General features: G+C 42.4%; 1 protein-coding gene across 2 annotated transcripts; it reads left to right on the top strand.

Annotated features, from left to right (window-relative positions):
• Nucleotides 1-1,966: 1,966 nt before the first annotated feature.
• LOC306745536 (catenin delta-1-like) lies at nucleotides 1,967-10,161 on the top strand. 2 transcript variants are annotated; one of them, XM_079228342.1, is made up of 18 exons: nucleotides 1,967-2,132; nucleotides 2,225-2,344; nucleotides 2,530-2,792; nucleotides 3,552-3,833; nucleotides 3,955-4,195; nucleotides 4,307-4,529; nucleotides 4,818-5,007; nucleotides 5,127-5,244; nucleotides 5,357-5,510; nucleotides 6,091-6,159; nucleotides 6,590-6,717; nucleotides 6,909-7,059; nucleotides 7,260-7,452; nucleotides 7,943-8,139; nucleotides 8,270-8,311; nucleotides 8,417-8,484; nucleotides 8,692-8,791; nucleotides 9,953-10,161. In XM_079228342.1, the coding sequence occupies exons 1-17, from the start codon at nucleotides 1,983-1,985 to the stop codon at nucleotides 8,749-8,751; spliced, it is 2,649 nt and encodes an 882-aa protein (XP_079084468.1). In that variant the 5' UTR covers nucleotides 1,967-1,982; the 3' UTR covers nucleotides 8,752-8,791; nucleotides 9,953-10,161. The 2 variants fall into 2 exon arrangements, with proteins under 2 accessions (XP_079084468.1, XP_079084469.1); XM_079228343.1 differs by lacking the exon at nucleotides 8,692-8,791.
• Nucleotides 10,162-14,191: the final 4,030 nt, after the last annotated feature.

Here is a 14,191-nt window from a genome sequence, read left to right on the forward strand (position 1 = left end):
TGTGTTGCTAAAGTCTGCCTGTCTTTCAGCCATCTTCCACCATCACAGTTCTTGCCTGCACATAGTTCCACTACTTTTAACATGCCTGAGATGGTCATCGTGACACATTTTCTGCATGCCTTCACTGTCAGTCACCGGATACACGCTTGACAGAAACATATACACCTTTCTTTGGCCCCTGCTGTGAAATCTCAATTATTTTCCTCTCTGTTCCAGCATGTTGTGACTTGTGTTATCAAGGACAGTCATCTGTTGCGCATGTGTCGCATTGTCCTTCATCCAGCGTGGTTTCCTATTCATCATAAAGGATTTTGTCTTTATTTTCATTTAAATCCTTTTATCAAGCACTTTCATATTTTTTGTGTGGTGAACATCTATGATATTGCAAGCTCTTTTATGAAATTGTACAATACAATCCCTGGTATGTGTTATGTGTCTGCTTCATTATATCAGCCTTAAAGCCCATTTGCCTTGCTCTGCAAGGTATTTATTTTGCTAAAAACAGACATTTCATTATTTTATCTGGTCTCAATTGAGTTTATTATATCATAATATAGATCTGTTTTGTAGTTGATCAGCTTTCCTGTCTTGAGAGTTTAAAGGCTCTCTCAGTTGTTTGCTTGGACAAGGTTTTATTGTTGCCTTCTCGTCCTATTCTGTTGTACGAAGACCAGTAAACTTTCATTAGCCGCCTATAACTCATTATCAGTGTTTTATTCATGGGGTCTCATTAATGCACAATTCCTTGGCATTGTACACTGAGTAGAATAGTTTGAAATCTTTTCCTAAATGTTTTCCTCCCATTAAGGGCTTAGTGACCTAGATTAGATCTTATGTTTTGTCTTTTTCAATCCTTGGAAGTGACTTGACTGGTATGTGGCAGCTGGATGACGAAGGCTAAGAAATCAACAATCTGTGTTTTTGGCCTTGTGCTAACTATGCATGTTTAAAAAAAAAATATGACTGCTGATGAAGATAATCATGCTTTGTCAGCCTCACAGTCTGCGCATTTCTCCTAGACCATGACGGAGGTGTTGGTAAATGAGGTGGCATTATAGGAAGCACCCACAGCTGTAGAGGAAGTGAACCCTTCTTATTGTACACTTCCACTTCCTATTCCTTTCCAATAGTAGCTCTGCCTCCTCATGGTCATAATATAAAGTGCATAACGTTAACAGAAGTTGGGGTTCGGTTCATACACCACTTGGTTCACGGTACGGTGCAAGTTAATTATAGCGAGGGGGGACAAAAAACAGACTGTATTGTTATTGTCAAAAGGCTATAACACCGAAATGCATTTTCTTATGCTTTTTCAAATTGAAAATATCCAAACGCTCGCTATACTGTAACTGACTTGCAAACCAATCGGCTTTTAGTGCTAACCTCAACACACGTTGCTAACCGCATGCTGCAAAAAGGTACAGAGCGGTTCCTGGGCTTCGGTGATGGACTACGTGCATCAATCGACATAGTGTATTCTGCATGAAGCTGCGTGCATCGGACCGTGAGCCTCTTATAGTGACAGTTCAACCCAAAATGCACAAACTGTTAGTGTCAAATAAATACTGAAACTGATAGTAACCCAGGCCAACAGATATGAGGAACAGGCATAGCTGGGAAAGATTTCCGAAGTATCCCAATTATGCAGAATTCACACGTGATTCAGCCAGAGGCTGTAGCTGATGACTGAGGCAGTTCTATTGCCTGAGTGTTACTCGGGGTTAGATAGAGAATGTTATAAAAGTTATACAGTGTGACAGTTGTTGGTTATGTAACTGAATACAGCAGGGGAAGTGGGGTGTGAGTGAGTGGCTGCGCTCCAAAATGTCCTCCCTCATGTCTGGCAGTGATTCAGACTATGAACATGCAGCGACAGTTTGTCAGCGGTGAATGTGCTTATGCAGGAGTAAAATCATCTGGGAGGTTTTAAGAAAGTAGACGGCCCTGGCTACTGGGAATCAAGCCTTCGACCTCACTTTTACATGTTGTTGAAGCCATATTGTATTATATTTAAAATGTTTACAATATATATCTCACAGTTGTGTCTTTCTCCTTCACCTCAGAACGGGCGTTTAGGGGATGCAGACATAGAACGACTGAAACTGACTGACTCATACTTAAACGGCATACAGGTATGTGTTTGTGTATAGTTTATCATGTCAATTATATATTGTAATTATAGCAATAAGTGCCAGTATTTTGAAATCTAACTGTGCCTCTACAGTACAGGATGGTGGACCCGGCACATGGCGCTCTAGATGAGAGCTACGGACCAGAGGATGACTCCCAGGAGGTGCACTCAGTCTTTTCTGACGAGGGACCCACGCGGCGGCAGGACAACGGCGTAAGTGATTATGATACATGCGACGTTTCCTGCAAAGTGTGAAAATAAATTTAACGGTTAAAATGGTATTCTTTTTTGCTGTTGCTTAATTTAGTGGTGTGAAAGCATATTTTAAAGGATAGAACTCCACTTGGTTATCCTCCTCCATAAACATATTTTGTTGCATCATCGCTCTCCCTTTTTAGATGAAGAAACCAATTTCACGCACAGTCCTGCCTTCTGACTCGATGTCCATTGATGGGGGCTTGTCGGTGTCTGGTATGGGCGGCTACAGCGCCACGCTGGACCGTCCTTACAGGCAGCCTGGACCGGGGGACTACCCCACAGCCACAGTGCCCAGAAACTACCACTATGCCCCTGCAGGGGTTTACGATGACTACCGGGGAGGCCCCCCATCGGAGGCATACACCAGCCTTAGTAGGGGATCGCACATGGACGACCGCTACAGGTACAAGACCTCTGCATAGAGGAGTGCTGTGACTGTTTCCTTGTCTGGCACATTTTATTGTGGTGTTTTTACATTCTGAAATGTGTTGCGTTTAATCCACTCTGTAACTGTAGTTTGGGGTTTTCACGTAATGAATACATGCTAGCCATGTTTGAGCCCTTTAAAAAAAAAAAAAAAGAAATTATCCTTTATTAAAACCAGAATTGTAGCGGTCACAGTTGTATCTCTGATCATTGTTGTTGAAACAAGATCTGGAACTACAATTGTAATTCATACACTACATTCAATAACACTAAACTAAGCTGTTTATATTTGCTAAAAAATACTTGTTTCAGTCTCCTTTTTAAAAGGGGTCACTAGAATATTTACGACTGATTTAACAGACATAGTTTAACTTTAATTTTCTTTTTATATTACAATGTTTTGGCAAAAGTTGATGGAACAACCTTTGTACTCTAATCATTAAGTTTGTGTGAGATGGACAAGATCATAATGTATGTAAAGGGGAGGAAGTCAACACCATAAAAACACTCTAACATATAGTTACTGTCGACACATGTACGAGCATTCACGCTGTAGTCAAGAAGTGTCAGACCTGCCTATCTCCAGTCTGTTAAGAATCAGGACTGAAGCCAGATAACTCGTGTTTTATTGACTTCAGTTAGAAATTCATCCTGCATCACTGTGTCAGTCTGAGAGGCGGATCACTCGGAATAGGATCTCACTTTAACAACTCCGCTCATTCCCTTCTTCCTCCAGGCCAGTTGACGGCTACCGGACCCTGGACTCTGGGTACCGCGCTCCAAGCCGCCAGCAGCTTGACCCGTATGCAGCGCAGCCCCAGGTGGGCCGGGGAATGAGGGCCATGGGCTCAGCGATGGAGGTGCGGTATGGCCACGGCCACTACGGTCTCGAGGATGACCAGCGCAGTGTGGGCTATGATGACTACGGCATGGGTCCTCCACCAATGCACCCTGGAGGCTACGGTACCATGCCACGCTTGGGGCCCGGCCCCGGGGGTATGGACAGACGAAGACTCCGGTATAACGCAAAAGCATTGCTGTGTGGTCATAGCGCACTTGTTGTTGTTTGTTTTTTTCAATCATACCATGTAAAACAAACAAACTAAATGTTTCTCTCTATCTCCTTCTGCGACATGCAGGAGCTGTGAGGACACTTTGGATGGTGACGTGGTTGGAGTTGACCCTTATGCCTGGGGCGTTCCCATGACGATGGAGAGGGGGAGCATGGCTTCACTGGACAGCACACTGAGGAAGGGTCCTCCTGGTTCATGGAGGCAGCCGGAGCTGCCAGAAGTCATTGCCATGTTGAACTACCGCCTGGACCCGGTCAAGACGAACGCTGCTGCATTCCTCCAACATCTCACATTCAAAAATGATAAGGTGAAACAACGGTCACATTCAACTGTATTATAACAGTAACAAATGTGTATCTTTTTTGTGTTGTGGCTATTTGGCAAATCCTTAATGTGAGTTTTATAATTTTGTGTCTAGGTAAAGTCGGATGTGCGTCGCCTGAAGGGCATCCCATCCTTGGTGTCACTGCTGGACCACCCCAGCAAGGATGTGCACCACTCGGCCTGTGGGGCACTAAAGAACATTTCATATGGCCGGGACCAAGAAAACAAGATCGCCATTAAGAACTGCGATGGTGTGCCTGCACTGACCAGGTTACTGAGAAAAACCCGTGACCAGGACCTCACTGACACTATCACAGGTATCAACATTATAAGATGCTTGTATTGATCATTTGAGTTTTTTTTATTTTTTTTTTTATGTGTGCAAACAGAAACACAAATAAGATGATTCAATCCAATATATTGGTAATTTATTTTGAGTGCCAAACTGTCTTTTATCTGCAATAAAAGAGACAGTTTGGCCTCAAAATAAATTGAGGGCCAAACTGATGTGACCAAATAGCAGCTATTAGTACACCTTTTGTAATCTCACTTGGAAACCATATTAGATTACTGATGGCAACAGTATTTTTGTTATATCGTCCCAGGCACCTTGTGGAACCTCTCATCCCACGACTCCGTAAAGATGGAGATTGTGGACCACGCCCTGCACGCCCTCGCTGACGAAGTGGTTGTGCCTCACTCCGGCTGGGAGCAAGCGAGCAACGGAGAGGAGAGCTGCAAACCACGCCATCTGGAGTGGGAGACCGCCTTGACCAACACTGCTGGCTGCCTTAGGTATGTATGCAAGGGGATCAGTGGATTGAAAGCCTATGAAGTAAAAGGAGAAGAAAAAGAGGCTATTTTGAGATGGAAACATGCAATTATGTGCTAAAACGTCTCCCTCTGTTCAACAGGAATGTGAGTTCAGAACGCAGCGAAGCCAGGCGAAAGCTGAGGGAATGCACGGGATTAGTGGATTCACTCATGTACATTGTCCAATCACAGATCAACCTAAAACATGTGGATAATAAGGTACCTGCTCACTTAAGTCAGATAACAGATTTTATTTTTTGAAACCAAAAACACTACTTTTCCTCTGCCTCCATCTTTGATCATCCTCTTTTCTTGTCTTCTCTTCCCACAGTTGGTGGAGAACTGCGTCTGCCTCCTGAGGAATCTGTCCTATCACGTTCACCGCGAAGTCCCCGGCTGCGAACGCTTCGCCGAGACCACGCCCATCAACCAGGGACCGGCCCCTGCCAACAAAGGTGGCTGCTTTGGCTCTCGAAAGGGCAAAGGTCAGTGTGAGACGGCTTAGAGTTGTGTGTCCACGAGATTTGCTGTTGGACGATGGGTAGCTGCTGGTGGCTTTGAGCTTGTTGGTGGTGAGAGCACCTGTCGCTGTTTTTCACACTCTACTCCTATTTCACTCCTCTTCTCTCTCCATCCTTCCCCTCAACACCCCCCCCCCCCTCCATCCTTCTTCCAACCCTCCTTCACTTCGTCCTTTCTCTCTGCTGTGTTTAGATGAGTGGTTTTCAAAAGGTAAGATTCTCCTCTTGGTGTCTGTGAACTTTTGAAACTATTGACCACTCTGTCATCACTAACACAGATGAATACTTGGCAAGAGAAATTTCACTGCCCACAATTTAATTTGCGTTCAGTTCATAAGCATGATGCCCCGCAAACGACTGCATGTTCACAGTTTGTTCCACTGGTTGCATGGTCGCATTTCACATAACAGTGTGCCAGAGTAAAGGACTGAGGATAACTGACTGCTCATCTCAACCTGCGTCACATAATCGGTGTTATTTCCTCCGTTCAGTCTTTCATGTTCTCTTTTTTTATTTGTATTTTGTATTTAATTTCTCACTGCAGGAAAGAAGGATGGCGATGATGGAAGTGGAGATCAGGTCGACATTCCAAAGAGGACAACACCTGCCAAAGGTGTCCATGTCGCTTCTTTCCCTTTTTAAAACATTTTTTTTTTTTTTTAAGAATTGATCTTTAAGGTCGCACAAATCTCGTCATGTCTTGTTTAGCACTCTGTGCTGCTATCTAGCTCTATTTGCTACTGCTAAACTTAAACGTTAATTCTCATTTAAAAGATCTTAGCTAGAAAATGGGGAACCAGCTGAACATGTTAATACTTTCCTCCTTTAACACTAAAAATATCTAATAATGTAAGTTTCAAACGAGTGGACATAAAAGCAATTAATAGGTTTTTGTGCTTTTAATATGGTTTCCAAGTGAGATTACAAAATGTGTACTAATATCTGCCATTTATTCACACAAACGGTTCAGTCTGGTAGAAGTAAATATAGCACAAATGTTGCTGTTTTCTAAACTAACACTTCTCTCTCTGTGTCTACTTCAGGTTACGAGCTGTTGTTCCAACCAGAGGTGGTTCGTGTTTACACATCGCTGCTCAGAGAGAGCAAGAACCCCTCGGTACTTGAGGCCGCTGCCGGTGCCATACAGAACCTGTGTGCAGGCCGATGGACTGTTAGTACCACTTCTTAATAAACTGAATCTCTGCTGTCGGAAAAAAAGTCATTAAATTATTAGAAATATTTATAGAATCTGAAAGAGCATTTTGGGGTAGATTAAAGGTGTGATGAGGTCCATGGTACTATCCATCTTGTTATTGCAATGAAAATGACATTCATTGCACCGTCTATCTGCTTGCCTTTCAGTATGGACGGTACATCAGGGCCACTGTGCGTCTGGAGAAGGGTCTTCCCATGATAGCGGAGCTACTGGCTCACGGCAATGACCGTGTGGTTCGAGCAATGTCCGGAGCCTTGAGGAACCTCTCCATCGACAGACGTAACTGCCAACTGCTCGGTAAGGATGTTTTATTGAGCATCCAAATGAGCTACAAAACGCTCTTGAAGAATATATCTTGCACTTCTCTTCTGCTGGATAATTACAGTTATTTGAAAGACAATATTTCATGCACAGTGGCAAGTGTGTGCATGTTTTTGGGTGTTTGCATTTGTATCACTCCAGTTACATTTCCTCACTTCACTGCGCGCCACCTGCAGGTTTGCATGCAGTGCCTCACCTTGTGGCCAACCTGCCTGGAGGCCAGAGTCAGTCTGGGCGCGTTCTATCAGAGGAGACGGTGGTGTCTGTACTGAGCACGCTCACTGAGGTGATAGGCAACAGCGTGGAGGCAGCAAAGACCCTCCGAGCCTCTCAGGGCATTGAGAGGCTGGTGCTTATCAACAAGGACGGGTAAGTGTATTCTGTAAAATGAGGTCAGAAGTCTTTTCTAGTGTGTTTTCTGGCGCTTACATAATTTATAGTTATTAATCCAGTGTTTCAGATACAACACAGCTTTTTATGATAGACGGATAAAACGGATGCTTTGGCTGTGTATATTAAAGATACTCTTATACCTTACTGTTATGGAGCCTCCATTGCAAACAAATGCATGAATGTAATAATTATCCCAAAATGTAAAGCTAAAATGTGAACAGATGCTGCGTATTTTTTCAGCTGTCCAACTCCTGTTGCGTGGAAAGAGTTGGGTCACTCGGAAACCAGCCTCATTTTAATTAATATAATTGGTTCATGACACATTTCTGAAGTTAAAAAAGCTCCGAGGTGTTGAGGAATGAAGTGTCTATCCCCTTTGGGAACAGGCCTGAACTGGCTGTTAGAAATACATAGCGAAAACAAATACTTTGGTAAATGTGTGGCCATACTGCTGTATATCCTACAGCAAGCGCTCAGAGCGTGAGGTGCGGGGGGCCGGCCAGGTGCTGCAGCTCGTCTGGGCCCACAAAGAGCTGCGCAAGCCTCTGGAGAAAGACGGCTGGAAGAAGACTGACTTCATGGTCAACCTCAGCACCACCAACGGCCCGAGCACCCGAGCCAACGGCACCTATGAGGACAGCACCACGCCACTGCTAGACAGAGGTCAGTGTGCACGGGAAAAACTTGTGGTTAAAAGCTTTTTTACAGTGTTTAAACCCTACATTTTGAAACTTGTAAAGAGGAAGTTCAGAAAGTTTAGTTTAACTTGTGACTCTGTCTTTCTTCATTTTAGGGGAAAAGAGAGACATGATTCCACTAAATGACCTTGGCCCTGGTTAGTTCATTTATCATTACTGCTTTTTTATCAAGACAAATTCCTGAGAATCATGATGAGATGTAATGTTCTTTCTTTCTCATTCTTGACGTCTTATTTCCTCAGAGGCCTACTCTACACTGGACCAGAGGGAGAGGAGACACACTCTGGATGAAACCACAGACACTTTACCGGTACTTTAGATCTTTGTCACGCACATTCACATGTCCGGTCATGTTGAATTGCTCACTTAACTACACTAACCCCTAATCTCCTGCACCAATATGATAATTTCCTGACTTTAACATTTTCCTTTGGCAGCTTTTAAAGCTTCACAATTACTGACATTTTTCTTTTCTCACACTCACTTCCTCTTCTCTCTTTCTCTGGTTGTCTCTCAGCGAGGGGTATATGGGGGCAGAAAGGGCTCCTTGCCCCTGCTGGACTCCTACGATGGTTAGCCCTCCCCTCCCCTCTACCCCCTCTGCATGTAACAGCATGGTATGTCCAACTCACCTCTCGTCCTGCATGGACTCTATGAGCTCTGTTCCGTTTGTCTTTTATAACTACTGACCGTCTGTCTCGTCGATGACGGTGTACTGAAACACTGATGTTTAACTACATGATGCCTCAATGTGATGTGTACATGCTAGTATAGAAGGCTGCGAGATGCTCCTTGTGCATTGTGGTCCATGCAGTCCGTCAGTGTAGAGATGAACCTAAAGCTGATCATTACAATTTAAATCCTAAATAAAAACCTTTTTGTTTGTGCGGTAGTGTCGTCACAATACCAGGACTTTGATACCAATGCTAATTGTAGAATGAAAACACTATAATTACTGCAACACAATGTCGAAGAAGGAAAGCAATGTGGTGTCACGGACAAAAAATAATTTACTTATAATACACAACTTTGTCACTGAATTGTAACGAGACACTCTATAGATGTCTTTTAGCCATGACAACTGCCGGAGTATACTCACTTTAGGAACGTATGTGTGTTGTTTGGTATTATTGCCATGTCGTGAAATATTTTACTTAAGACAGAGCAGCAGCTAAGTACTTGGATCTTGGTCTTGTCACCTGTTGCCGGAGGTCTTGATTAGTGTTTCAGTGCGCTCCTGTGGCTCTGCTGGGTATTACAACAACATACAAGCCAGAAGATGTACAGATTTAATGAATTGGATATTTTCAATCGTCTGCTATTAAGTAACTTCATATTAGTTTTAGAATAAGTATGAAGTCAAAGAGAAACTTGTTGAATGTATTTGGAGAAGTTGCTTCATTATTTTAATTTTTTTATTATAACTTGGAACAATAAAATGTGGTCAGTGGTTTGTCCGACTGGTCTTTCATAGACACGAGCAGTATTTCCTACCGTACACTTGCTGATGCTGGAAGGCACAATAATTCAATGTTTTGTGGAATAACAGTTTTAAATTCAATGACCCCATCAGTTTTCTGAGCCATTTGTTCAAAGATTTCCATAAAAGTCCATACTGGATTCAAACTATCTTCAATTTAGTTTTAGATTGGTATTATTGAACATCTGGTTATTGTGACTGCACTACTGTGCAGTGTGCCATACTTAAACCAGATAGTCTTTGTGTTGGCCACATTAGATTTGTTTTTTGTGTTCACATTTTGACTCTGTTCCTCCAGAAAAACTGATAGTATGCATCACCCAGACTGGGCCGTCCCTGCCCTACCACTGCTACTGAGGAGAGAAGATCCAGATGCACAGACTCTCTCCCTCCCCCTCTCCTCTCTCTTTCTCTCTCTCTATCACCACACAGATGGGATTAGAAGATGAGGGTTGGCATCCAAAGAAAGTGGCCGTGTTGCAGGCAAACCATTTCATGCAACACACACGCGCGTATATATATATATATATATATATATATATATATATATATATATATATATATATATATATATATATATATATATATATATATACATACATATACACACACACTTTTTACGACTTCATTCAATTGTAGCAACAGAAATGTATTCCGTTTTTAAATTATAATTCTCCTTTAAAGGCAATCACCTTTGTTGACAATCATTTAATTCCGGTGTTGTCATTCTTCTTGTTTTTATTTTGTCTTGCTGTTGTCAACATTTCGGTAAATTGTCATGCCAACACCCACATCCTGATGATGAATTTGTACGTAGTCTTCTATGTAGGGTATATACTGTATATAAAAAGAAAATGGGTTGACTGCATTAGTTTTGGCTCATTTATTTAAAGCGTCCCTTTACTGGGATTGTTGGGAGGTTTGGGCTGACAGACGTTTGCCCTTTTTAGATTGAGAATGTTGTTTATATAGGAGTTATTTTCCTGTCTAGAGTTATTTTCTCTCGGTTGGGATGAGCACAACCAAGAAAAGGGCATGTGTGTATATTTGTCCTAGAGTAAGGCCGTGTGTGTGTGTGTGTGTGTGGAAAATGAATATGGACCTTGGAGTAAGTGTTTTTGTGTGCGTGTGCACGGACCAGACCCATAAGACCACACGTTGATTATTTCATTCATTCATGTCTGTTTTTATGGTGTGCTCTTACTCCTGTGATGAAGCTTTTGTTTAGTTTCGTCAGGTTTTATCTACCAACTGCCTCTTTTTGTATTTGAAACCTTAATTGCCCCCCAAGTGAAAGGAAAAATTTCAATTTGAGTTACTGTGTTTTGACTTTTACCCTACGTCCAACACATCGGACTTGGCACTGAAATATGAAGTTGGGAACATTATACACTACTAAACCAGTAAACATTTTGCTTTAGAAGCCATTACTCTACTGTAAAAGATTCACACTATAGAAATTACCTGCTCAGCGGTTTATTCTTAATTAATAAAGTAACGAACACTTCAGAAGGGTCTTTTTGGAATAATTATCTCTTTAAATCGTTTAAAAAAAAAATCACTACTTATTGTTTAGGTTTTTTTTTATAATCTAATAATATTGTCAATCTTGTGGTGTTTTTCAAATACAACAGCTAAATATGGGAGACGTCTTCACTTGGAGGATTTTCAAAAGACGGATTGGGGCGAGATACTGACATTTAATTTAATTTGGGAGGTGGACGAAAAGCACATTTTTGTCTATGATCCATTTGTTTTTATCATATAGTTTTCTTATTTTTTCCACTCTGTCAGGTTTGTGTATTTTATTTTTTGTATGTGTGGGAGAGTGCATTATGCAATTTGTTCAACTTGTTAGTTCCAGTTTTACCCCCCTGATTTGTTTTTAAGGCAAAAGAGACCAATCATCTTTGTTTTGTTTTTTTTACTCTCCACACATACTATATTTGTAATGTTGCCTATCCATGTAAAATTATGATGTACGATTCATACCTGCCTTGGCTCTGAGAAGTTGCTTTTTCAGTAAAGTCTGTAACTGGTAATACTGTTTTTTTATAAATAAAGATCTTTTCTTAGACGAGACTTGGCGACTTGTGATTGATGTGGCTGTGTGGTGAGGAAGGACGGCTGTATCATGGAGATGATCACGTCTAATTAAGGAGCGCTTTGTAACTTCATCCTCTCTCTCGTTGAGGCCAATGGCAAACGTACAGACATGACACTGTCAGATCAATGTTCTCCACTTGGGTTGTTTTTCCTATTTGAGGCTCGTTACCTGTAAAGGAATTTGAGACCTTTTCAAACTCCTTCATCTCCCAACTTAAGACTCCAAACTGTGGTCGTCTTCATGTCTGCGTTGAGCCGGTTAACTTTCAAACACGACGTGCGCCTCGGTACAGTTACTCGGAGTGTTGACGTTCTCAGCTTTGCTGCGGTCTCCAGTTGCACATGCTGACAGGGAATAGCTGCCGTGTGTGTTTGCCAGACTCCAGACATATCGGAGGAACACACACACACGGGTTGCACGAGGACGTGAAGGTGTCACGCCACTTCCAGTATACAACACGTCTGAAATTCATCCCACGCAGAGGGAGCAGCAGCTGCTGGATCACGAGAGCGGTAAGTGCACATCATGAGTGTGAAAATTTGATATTAGTCAGGTTTATGATGCATGTGTGTCTGCCTGTGACCTGCAAAGTCACACAATTTCACTCAGCCTTCTAGATAACGTGTGAATGCTGATGGAGAACAATACAATACTGGCGCTTCCTGCCAGATGCCAGGCCGTCCATGATCATGACAGAGGGTTATGTCCCCGGGTTTAGTTCCTGGCAAGTATTTTTAGAGGCTGGTTCAGTTGACAAACCTTTATGATTCTGATGATTATTTATATTCTATAAAACATCATTTTTGACACTGCCTTTTGCATCTATAAACACATTGTTCAGCCTCCTATTTTTACATTCTCTGTAATTTAGCCATTGATTTTCAAGGATTGTTACTGATTGTTTCTCATAATACCATTATATTGAGCCATCATATAAAGATGGTTTCACTCTTTATTATCTCTTTTTAAAAAAGTTTGTTTTTTGTGTTTACAAAAAAGCATTCCATTAGTTACACTTTTTAAAACTTGATGCAATGGACACATTCTGGTTTCTATTGGGTATGTAAAGGATATTTACAGCCTTTTTTAGTACAAAACTGTATTTGTTTCCCCAGATGATGGTTTCTTGCTGAGCAAACGGATCATAGGACCTGAACGCTTACATTTAAATCACTTTAGGAAGGAATGTCATCACGCCTAGTATCGAGAGAAGGAACAATATCACCTGAAATGTAATGTCAAATGCATGTGAGTATTGCTGTGAGAAGAAAATATACATATAAACCTATCTTTTCAGGTCAGCTCAATAAAGTATAAAGATTCCTTCTAAAGGTTCTCCTTGTTACTCTTTAGGGCTTTAGACAGCATTTAGACCTTTGTGTTGGGAAATTTATATATATATATATATATATATATATATATATATGTATATATGTGTATATATATATATATATATATATATGTATATGTATGGAAAATCCAGATAATGAATCAGTGGAGAAGTGGTGGCCCATTGCGGGACGTTGACTCAAGACCCCAGGCTATCTGAAGCCTTGGCTACGGCCCTGGTGAGATGTGACGTGTAAAGTTTATGTAGGTTAATAAGAATGCTGGATCTGCACCTGCCACTGTCGTATTATTAAAGCGGCAATAAACTTGAATGTTTTTGTGTGTCCCTTAGCTCCTCCAATCGTGTGTGTGTGCGTGCGCGCTCCACTGAATGCGTGTAATGTTTGTAACACACACATGCACACACCCTTCCTTTTTAAATTTGAGCCCACCAAGCGCAGCAGATCCTCCCTCCCTCCCTGTGTGCTGTCATTTGGTGTCATATCTATTTAGGGATCCCCTGCTGTTCTTCGATTTCTCTCTCAAACTCAAATAGGAGCAGCAACATTTAACTCCAGCACATACTATCTGTGGGGAAAACTGCAAAAGACCAAAAGGAATGTAACGCATGCTCTGAGAGGAATTATTGTTGGCTGGAATTTAGCGCCAGCTTCATTACAGCGAGTCCACTTTCGGGGGAACACCGGGTCTGTGGGAAACCACACCGGGAGATTATGTGAGGCCTCAAGCTTTCCTCCTTGTGCTCGCTGAAGCTGATTTGTGGAGGGAAATGGGTACCAACAGATCAGTCTGAGAGCAAAGGAACTGCTCGGTCTGTACTTGTGACTGATGGATTCCCTCCGCGTCCCTAGTCCGCCCTCTTCAAACTCGGATGACGAGACCCCCGATCGCACGCCAGCCCCGGATTCCTCCCGCCACACCTCCCACACTGGCAAGCAGACCGGGCTCGGCGGCCTGGGCTACGGGGTCTTGGTGTTCTGGCACCACCTCAGGCCCTTCATCCCCTTCTTCCTCATCAGCTTCATGGTCGTGGCCCTCGTCTACCTGATGCAGGCAATCATCTTCGGGGGGCCCTACAAG

This window comes from Taurulus bubalis (assembly GCF_910589615.1).
Source record: "Taurulus bubalis genome assembly, chromosome: 13".
In the NCBI taxonomy this organism is placed as follows: Eukaryota; Metazoa; Chordata; class Actinopteri; order Perciformes; family Cottidae; genus Taurulus; species Taurulus bubalis.

What these genes read in the sequence shown, in the direction of transcription:
- LOC306745536 (XM_079228342.1), top strand. Translation starts at nt 1,983, where the DNA reads ATGTTGTTGAAGCCATATTGTATTATATTTAAAATGTTTACAATATAT. An exon ending in CCTCACTGACACTATCACAG is followed by an intron (nt 4,530 to 4,817) that starts GTATCAACATTA and finishes ATATCGTCCCAG; the next exon opens with GCACCTTGTGGAACCTCTCA. An exon ending in ACTAAATGACCTTGGCCCTG is followed by an intron (nt 8,312 to 8,416) that starts GTTAGTTCATTT and finishes TTATTTCCTCAG; the next exon opens with AGGCCTACTCTACACTGGAC.